This window comes from Xiphophorus maculatus, chromosome 17 (assembly GCF_002775205.1).
Source record: "Xiphophorus maculatus strain JP 163 A chromosome 17, X_maculatus-5.0-male, whole genome shotgun sequence".
NCBI lineage: Eukaryota > Metazoa > Chordata > Actinopteri > Cyprinodontiformes > Poeciliidae > Xiphophorus > Xiphophorus maculatus.
In genome coordinates this window covers 9,491,088-9,501,226 of record NC_036459.1, presented here as the reverse complement: position 1 = coordinate 9,501,226, position 10,139 = coordinate 9,491,088, and the positions used below count along the sequence as shown (strand labels likewise).

General features: G+C 36.0%; 1 protein-coding gene across 2 annotated transcripts in view; it reads right to left on the bottom strand.

The window, feature by feature from the left end:
* Nucleotides 1–254: 254 nt before the first annotated feature.
* Nucleotides 255–10,139, bottom strand: part of LOC102235035 (ankyrin repeat and BTB/POZ domain-containing protein BTBD11-A) — a 180,110-nt gene continuing 170,225 nt past the window's right edge. For both annotated transcript variants that reach the window (XM_023350132.1, XM_023350133.1), the window contains 7 exons: nt 9,806–9,984; nt 9,497–9,602; nt 8,151–8,253; nt 7,983–8,064; nt 6,978–7,046; nt 6,774–6,887; nt 255–5,242 (listed from right to left, as the gene is read on the bottom strand). In XM_023350132.1, the coding sequence (XP_023205900.1) occupies nt 5,003–5,242; nt 6,774–6,887; nt 6,978–7,046; nt 7,983–8,064; nt 8,151–8,253; nt 9,497–9,602; nt 9,806–9,984 (893 nt within the window). In that variant the 3' untranslated portion in view covers nt 255–5,002. The remainder of the gene's footprint in view (nt 5,243–6,773; nt 6,888–6,977; nt 7,047–7,982; nt 8,065–8,150; nt 8,254–9,496; nt 9,603–9,805; nt 9,985–10,139) is intronic.

Below are 10,139 nucleotides of genomic sequence, written 5' to 3'. Positions count from 1 at the left end.
GATCATTTCATGGAATGAGGAAAATTACTTATATATATATATGGCATTTTGATGTCAATAGTGCCTTGGAAAAGTACTACTAAACTCAATTTTGACAGATTTTAATTGCGTTTTTTGAAATCAACAAGTTTTGCACACATTTTTAATGTCAGAGAAAGGATTTAGCAAGTTTTCCATATGCTTTTGCTTAGCTTAGCCCACAAATACATATTCCTCTCACAAAAACAAGGTAAGAAGACAATTAAGACTTTAAATGTTTTTAAACTGAGGTCTTTATTAGCTGTCCACAATATCATGTCATGGAACGACAGAAACCGTAGCATGAGTGTAACATTTCTCCTTGTTGTTATACTCCACCACATCTCTGCTTCTCACACCATGTATAATTTATATTTTATATATATATGTATATATATATATAATTTGTACAATGTACATTTTCCCTTCAAAGGAACAGAAGTAGCAAAAGTTTCATCCCCATGTGGATTTAAACTAACCCATGCAAGTTATCACTGTGTCTAGGGAAAATTAGGTATATTACCAGTAACAAATACGCAGGATAATAAATGCTCAGACAAACACAAAGGAGGGTGTTGAGACAAAGCTGCTGTACAGAACACATTCCCAACAACATTAAACAAGAAGAGCCATGCAAACTGACATTTACTCTACAGCTTTGACCCATTTTGGGCCTGAAATGCCAGAAATGGGACAAGCTAAGCTGTTTTTTTTTTTGCTACTGGCGTAACATTAAGACTAACAGAAACAGATAAGCATAAAATCTTTGACTTTATTTTCATACTTTAGCTGCTGTTGGGTCACAAAAAGACTTTAACTCAAGCTCACTGGTAAAATACTCTGATTGTGTGAGGCTACAGTAACACTGGCACAAAAAAGTGCTTGACATCATCATGAACCTTGGTTTGCATCAGGTTATGTATCACTTTCAAATAAAGCGTTTCCACTAAAATATGTGAATATGTGATGATTCAGTTAAGTTATTAGCATACAGTAAAATCTTTAAAGCATTCAGGGTAAAATAAACAAAAACACACCATGGGCAGCCACAGATATATAACCAAAAATATATATATTTAAGCAAATTTCAGTCACTCATTTAGCTCACATTTACACTTTAGCTAACCTCATGGGAACACAATCTGATGTAAATATTGCTTCTACTAAATATCTTAGAGCATTATTAAATGTATTCTTTTCAAAACTGCTGAATGTAAAATAAAGTATATACTGCTATGCATGTAGATAAGAAAATAAAACTGTAGTATAGCATCTGTAATCTGTCAATATTTATAGAAGTTCATATATTATATATATATTAAGATTTTCTCAAAATTTGGGCTAAAATATGGATGTAATTTTCAGTGTGCTACAGTAATTATATTTCATAAGAATATAAATAGTGGTTGATAGTGAAACAAACATTACATGTAAAAATGAAAACTTATTTGATTTGATTGCATTTGATCTGTTGCTGGAAAAAAAATGCACGATTTCCTGATCTCCATCCGCTTTGTGTTACATTCATTAAACAGATTTCAGCCGTATATTAAAATACAACTGAATGCATAAAACTTCTTAATGAATTGTCAATATTTGAACAGGGGGAAAAAAACTGTTGCTAAATATTAGGGACCTCTGTTAGCTTTAAGAGAATTACTTGGTATGTACTTTTTAGAAAATTTGAAAAAATATATATATATATATATATATATATATATATATATATTGACCCTTTTCAGATGACGTCACGCTCCGCTCCGCCATGACGGACATCAAAACAACCAATGCGCTCCTGAAAAGAAAAACAATATCGAACCAAACTTGTCATTTTATTTTATATCTTCTTATATGGATAGCAGCTGTCAATCATAATCACTTCAGTGTAATCGCGGATTTGCAGCGGGCATTTTTGACAAGATTAACGTTCATACACTTTATAAGTGTGTATAATTAGAAAGATATAAAATATCGCATTATGGAGAAGGTACGCGTCTAGCCTTGGTAACCATGGAAACACTGCCGCACCGTCATGTAGCCTAGCATGTGTGGGGGAAAAAACTGGTTAGCATCTCGTCTTTTGTATGTTTTTAATGCTGCTCCGGTGTAAAGAAAAACGCTGTTGAGGACATATTGACATAAATTATGTGGTGTGAATTCAGGCAAAGTCGGTAATTTGATCAACACGTCACCAGGGAGGAGATATGGGTCGGTTTCTAAGCTAGCTGTCTCCAATTGTTGTGAACACCGTCATCAATGAGGCCCAACCAGGCGAGTTTACGTTCAGACAAATTAGCTCGACTCGAAGAAGCAGAAGCCACGAATAAACTGGAAAAAACAACTTTGTAAAACAATTGCAGTCGTTCTGTTCAATATTCTCGTCGCTCACTTCCGCCGTCCAACATGGCGCCTCGAATGATAAGAGTGACGTAGATGTTAAGGGTCAATGCTGTATGAGACAGTTGTGTGGAACATTCCGCACTGTGAACAAGGTATTCTTATATTCAATGCATAAATTACCAAGAGATGTTTTTTATTACTTTTCTTAAATTCACACTTTGTATTTAGTAGACTTAAGTTTTTAAACTACTAATTATTAATTTCCTGGATGATTTCTTGATTTTCTACATTTTGTCCTTACGATGGATGATCAAAATGTCGTAAAACCCATGCTACACCAGCAGGGGGCGACCATAGACATTAACTTCATTAAAATCCACTGTAACGCGTGTTTTCTCCAACTCATTTCCTCGGAACTTTTTCAGCTTGTATTTTAATTTTATGAAATCAAAGCACATACATAAGAAGAAAACATAAAAATTACTTAACTGTTGCAGCTTTTAGTACTGAAATACTGAGGGGGAATGCAGAAACCGGGTGCTTTTTAATTGTTTTACGACATCTAGACCATTCAGATGCAACACAAACTGATTGTTTAAAAAAATAAATGTTGCAAAAATATTTGGCATGATCTGCGAGGAGCTTTAATATTTAAGCATTTCTGTCATTATACATTCATGTGAAAATATGATTCCCTCCAACAAGATTCTGTGTTTTTCAGAACATTTAGACATGAAGGTATTTAATATGTATTTAACAACAATTAAAATTTGAAATAATTTAAATAAACAATAAAAGAAAAGACTGTCAAGTCTTTTAGAAGGTTTCCACTTTTAAATCTCAGACATCTTTAGTCTGGTTACTGTTTAAGTGAGAGAAAAGATTTGTAAAAAAAAAAAAAAATTAGACGTCTCAGAATAATTTGTAATAAGATATTTCAAAATAAAACAACTGCTGACATGTCCATGTTGGCCGACAAAGCATGTTCACCCTGAGAGCAGACAGTAAGATGTTAAAAGAAGTTTCCAAAAACCGTGAAATGTCACCACACAACCTACAGCAGGTTTGTGTTACTTTTGATATGAAAGTGTAATTAATAAACTTTAAGTTTAACTTTATTGATGCTCTCAAAGAGAAACATGAATATTTAAGTTTGCAAGAAAGACCAGGAAAAATGTTCTTTCACAAGTTGAGTCTGAAATTTCTCTTGATATCTTTTGTTTAATTATCAAAACAATGTTCATTTTAGTTTTTTAAGCGCAACTATATCACCTTGTTTTCCAGAAATCAACATACATCAAAATGCTAACATTTCATTAGCTCCTTGTGATGTGTTGGACATTATTTGTCATATTTGAGTTTCGTCTTTGGTTTCTTATTTATTTAGTTTATTTTTGGGATTTCTAGATTTTTTTTAAAAAGTTGATCTTTATATTTGCTCCACCTCTGCCTCCCTTTTACCACCAAACAATGACAGCAAAATATTATTTTGTGTGTAATCTCAATTGTATTAGGAAGTTTATTTCAAAACTAAACAGCTAAGATAATTTAATACACAGATGCTGCAGACTAGCCTGAATTTTGTAATCCATCCTGATAATCTGGGATGCTTCAGAGCAAAAATAATTTGAGGGGAGACCCTTCGGTTCAGCTAAAACTGGAGCAACCAGCATCCCACAGTGCGATGTTGCATAACACACAAGTCATACAGATGGATTAAACATGCAAGTTTGCATAATCCGGACGCACAGCGGGGAGCACGTTTAGTAAGGCCGGTGTTGTCAGCCAGGCGAGTGAGTGTGGGGGATTTTATACCATCTTGCAAAAACGATGACTTTCAGAAGATATTTACAGTTTGCTTTCAAAAACATTTGGTCCGTCTCCAGAATCCCGCTCTGTCTTGTGGCGAATAAAAAGTTAATAAGCAGCAAATTCTTTTACTTCCCGCTCAGAAAAGAGGTTCATGAAGTAAGCTGTGCATAAAAAAGCAACATAATGGCAGCTCAGTAAAGGAGGTGTCATGCAAAAAGACGAATTATTTCCCGTGTTTTAGGAATCAGTCAGCATAGATTTGGGGTTTATTGGAACCGGCTCGGCGGCGGCCACGGCGGAAGTTCCTGTGATCAGTTTGGCTTCTGCAACATGGCAGATAAAACACAGTGAAACGTGTCCAGCGAGAACAAACTGACAGACTGAAACGTAAGCAAGTCCACCTTAAAAGTCCTCACATTGCTACGGGTCGTATAGCAGGGATTTAATTTGCTGCTGCCATGGCATCCACTTCCAGAAAATGTATCATTTGTATTGAATGAGTAAAACTTCTACCTTAATTTCTGAGTGAAAAAAGTGTAAAATATGTATTTCATGCACATGTTCTGTATGAAATACAGTTGAGAGTTGGATTATTGTGAATGAGGCGCCTTGACAAAGCCATGTTTGTTTTTATCCGCAGTGAACAGCCGTCAGGACAGGAGCTCAAGGCAAAACAATAAAGTTTAGTCACAAACGTCTACATTAACGTTCAACAAGCAGCAGAATTAAAGGGAAATCCTGGCGGTAGATCGTCCAACAGCAGTTTGACGTGGGCGGGACAGTGTTTGCTAAAATCGATGCTGCGGCTGGATGGGAGCGGGGCGGGCGGCGGTCACACCACCGAGCCCTTGGAGCTGGAGAGGTGGATGGAGTGGATGCGAGTGGCCAGGGTCTTCTCCAGGTCGTGGAGGATGTCGGAGCAGAGGCCGGGGCTGGACGCGGGGCTCTCGGCGGAGGTGGCGGCGGGCGGCTCGTACAGGAGCTGCTTGAAGGCGTCCAGTTCAATCAGCAGCACCATGTTCTTCAGGAAGTAGCCCTCGATGAACGCCGTTAGCTCCAACGCCCCGAGAAACTGCAGAAAGAGAAGAAAGGTGGAAAAACGCAGCTCAAGTAAAGACGATGGGATACCTAGAGATGGGTAGTAACTAGTTACATTTACTCAATTATATTACTTTTAGGAGTATTTTAGCATTGAAAAATGGGGATATATCAGTTTTTTCTTTTCTTTTTATTTACTTTAAGCCAACGATTTGTTTTTGCAAAATGTTAAGTCATTCTAAACATGATCTGCTTTGGAAAGTGTGAATAAATAGAAATCAGTCATATCTTAAAAAACCTTAAAATCAAAACGTTTGTTATGACTTAACATAATTTCTTTAAAAGTTGACCACAACAAGTTTTGTCATTTTTTTAAGGTTTAGTTTTATGCTAAAACTGAATAGTATTTAATTAGTCTGCTGGTTTGTAACTTTGTCACTTGATTACATAAATGTTTTTTAATTACAGGCAATGATCACATTTTATCACTAATACCACAATAATCTTCTGAATTATTCAAAATTTGTGAATCAATAATCTTCACAAATCCTTAAAAAAAAAGGTATTCTGGGAGTTTAGATTTTAATTCCCTTTTTTGATTTGGTTTATTTTTTGTTTTTTGCATAATGACATAAAAATCTGTAGTGAGTAACTTGAAGTTGGTGTGAATTAGAAAAACATCCTATTGTTATATAAATTAAATTGGCTTTAAATAAGCAACGATTGCTTATTGATCATTAAGACTTCACTGCCTACAGGAGAAGATAAGGGCTAGCGATTACATTATTTAGATTTTATGACTGAGAAATGTTCAAAACAAAGCTCTAAAAATTTTTTTATACCAATTTTCTCAATTATGCCTTAAATCAGAGCTCAGCAAAACATAGCTGTAATGTTTATTAGCATTCATAGAAGCATGCTAATCTTAGCATAGTATTGTTAACATTTAAAAATAATTTTAACAGTTAGCATTAGCATGCTAACCTTAGCACCGACAATACCTATTCAGGGGTACAAATTCTGGCAAGAGGTGAATTGCTAACATTAGCATCCAAATGAGCATAATAATGTTAGCATAGCAATGTTAATGTTTAAAGAGAATGATAACATTACCTTTAGCATGCTAACCTTACCACTCATGACTATGCAAGGGGACAAAATGGGAGACAGTAACTGGAAAAGGGTTGAATTGCTAACATTAGCATGCTTCAACATACATTGTTACTGTATGTTGTATTCTATCCGCTACGTCTGCAGCACAGCATTGTCTATTTTAACCAATCTAGGGGTCAAGCTCTGTACTTTCCCTTTATTCTACAAAATTTACAGCTGAAATGTGAAATATTCCAATAAAAGTATGGATTAAAGTACGAGAAACTCCACAAATTTCCTCTTTTTGGACCAGAATACACCAGCTAGCTTTCACTGTTTTCTTTCTTTCTTTTGTTTTGCTTTGTCAAGACAACAGCGAGTTAAAGCCTCCCAGAAATCAGCTGTCATTTGATGCATTAATAAATAATGGAGGAGATGAGCAGATGCATTAACAGTCTGAGGCGTGTTCCCACCTTGGCGTGTTTGTAAAGGTCCACGCAGGTTTCAGTGGTGATGTTCTTTGAGCAGATGATCTCACAGTGTCTCTGAAGGGCCTCTAGTTGGAAGAACTTGGCTGCAGACAGGAGCTGCAGGGAACGGTACATGCAGGATTAAATAAAAAAACAACAAAAACAAACTCAAAGTAATGACGCTGCTATGCAAACCCTCTGCATTACCTCCATCACTTCTGTGTTGCGGATGTGCAGAGACTCTGTGCCTCCGCAGTACAGATACTGCATGACCAGCTGCAAGATAAAACACACCAACATAATATTTAAAAGTAAATAAAAGGCTCTAGATTCGGGTTTTTATTTAACCTTTATTTAACCAATTCTGAACACCTGCTGATATTACGTGACTACTACAAGCTAAAAGAGTGATTGTACTTTACTGGAACAAAACAACAGGACCAAGTATCAATCAATGGATCAGAAAAATTGAGTTATTTGAAAACATTTGGAGAACCCTCAGGATATTTGTGGACTTTTCTCTAGAGGAAAGAGGCCAATTCAGGACAAGAATGACCAGATCAGGGTGTTAAGAGGCAATAGAGTCTCTACGCTGGGTTATCTCCTGTATTTTGGTAAATTATGGGTTTGTTTATTGCTGGTTTTTTTTTCTTTTGTTATTTCCTGTGTTTAATGTGGACAATTTACCAAAATAAAGTGATTGATGATGATGATATATTTAAAAATATATAGATATGTATCTAAGAGGGTGCTTACTGTTGTTGATCATATTGGCTACATGTCAAAATATGTGAAAAAATTCACATGGAAAAAGTAAAGAAAAGATCTCGGGTACAATTTTAGTGGAGGGTTTCTCCCAGTGTTTTATAAGCCTGGCAGGCCACCAGGCTTTACTTGTGCCCCCACCAGGCTATGTATTGCTTTTTTATTTAAGTCTTTTTTAAAATTGTTTACATTTTTAAGACTTTATGGTTAGTCTTCAGGTATTAATCTTCCAATCTTTTAATAACACATGATTATCAAGTGGTATTTTGAAATTCCCTGTCAAAAACATTTTTTAACTCAAAAACACGACGAACTGCTGGATGAACGACTGGCCTAACACCCAGCCACCTGGTTTAGCAGATTTACTGGGGAAAACTTCCAGTCTTACACATATCTAACTTAACTTGCTAAAGTAAATTAAAATAATCAACATGTTGAACTTCTTACGTGGAAAATGTTGTATTTGACATGGCTGATCTCAATGCATGTGTTTTCTGCTGCTGGTCTGTTCTGGAGCAGAGACTTGAACCTGGACGAAACACCAAAAGTGTCAGTTTTTCGATCTTATTGACTAAAATCAAACATATCTGCGTTAAAGCCACAGCTTCCCAGTACCTGGCTGATGCTGTAAACAGCAACACCTTGTGTGCATAAAACGGTTTCCCCTCCACCAGGAAGGTGACGTCAGACATCTCCTTGTTGTTCAGGAAGTGGGGGTCTGGGAAACACAAAAATGCTTTTATTCAAGAAAACTAATTATAAAGAGCAGCAAACAGCAGAAGATAAAGCTGATGTAGGTTTTACATCGAGGTTCCACTCCAAATTAAACAATTACCATTTAATTTGTATTCTAAGTTGTTGTCCCAATGAGTCTCTTAAACATTTCTCTAAAACCCTCATTAATGTTTAGCTTCTTCAATGTTTCATTTCTGATGTAAACACCAGGTGGCGCTGCAACACTGTGCATGTTTCCTGTGTAACCTCAAGGTAAAAAGTTATTATTCCCAGCAAGGATGAATTGAATAAAGTAATAAACAGAAGCACAAAATTGATGACTTTAAAAAATATATTAAAATTATGTATCGTTTGTTCAGTTTCAAGATGAATTAAAACCTAAATATGATAAATTTACAATTTGAAAGCCTATATGGTATTTTTAGAAATTTGAATTTGAAGTATTAAAACATTTACAGATACACATTTAATTTATGAAGCTATTTTTATCTGCTTCATAATCATAAAAAGAGAAATCTCAACGTTACTTCATGATGTGAATATAACAATATAAAAGCTAAATACTATGATGTTTATTTAAGTTGAGGTTGTTTATTTGAGTATTGCTATTTGCTGCTAATAATGCTAATTAGCAACAATTAACTGCACTTTGCTAATAACCCAAACGTTTCCATTGTTATGATTATTCCCTGTTTTGTAATAAGATTAATATGTCGAAATACAATTAATTATTTATGCATCATATTTTTATTTTTAAACATATAATTTATATGATAAAACTTAATTATATCATTTAAATTTACATGATGGAAAATGTATGCAAAGTTGTTATTGCATCAACTTTGCAAAGTTGAACATGATTTCCAATTTCTACAATTCTACCTATATATAAATTACTAATTAATACACACATTAATAATTTGCTCTCTGTTACTGACTAATGTCGTTAAAACGCATCAAACACAAAAATACAAATAATTTGCTATATTAGCTGCAGATCAGATCAACCATGAATCAGCTGTTCACACTCTGACCACTAGATGGTGGTAAAACATTCTAAATGATGATCAACAAGCGGAGAGTATATGGGGCGGAGGAAAGAGGATCGATGCTAATTTACGACAATCGTCCACAACAAGGTATGAGAAGGACTTAAGACACAAAAGAGTCAGAAACTCATGGAAACAAATTAAAAATGATTCTGTTTTCACAAAGTGAAGGCTTACCCAGGCGTGAGGTCTGTTTCCTCTTGATCTCCGTCAGTTTGGGGATGGGGAAAGGTCCGTAGCACTGCGTGAAAATGACCGACAGCTGCTGGCTAATCACTTCATTCTGCAGACACACAGCAGCAGCACCGTTAGGGACAAAAACTTTCCACATGCTACAGCTTTAAACCCTTTGGTTTCCCCCTGTTAATCCTGAAAAAACATCATGCAAATGAGGAAGCTAATAGATTCAGTTTGTATTCCCAACAAGTCAGCTTGTCTTGTGTCTGTAGTCTGAACAAGCTACTGTGAAGGGAAGCCCCCGGCGACCTTGCTGGTTCGCAGGATCTGGAACATGAGCGGCAGGCCGTGTGTGATCAGCTCCTCAGTGTACTCGTCCTCCTGGATGCAGCTGAAGTCTTTGAGCAGACCCTGGATCAGCGGCCGGCGGTTCTGCATGAAGCAGGTGCGCAGGGACTCGAGCCAGGTGTGCAGCGTCCAAGGAACGCCTGGGAAAAACACACACACACACAAAAAAAGAAAACGCAGAGTGAATACAGAGAAATGGAGAAAAGCAAGTGTAGAGTCACAGGAGACTCATGTTTCTCCACTGGATGCCATGAGTGTTGGATTAGTGGGAAATCAAAGGTAAAACAAATGGAGC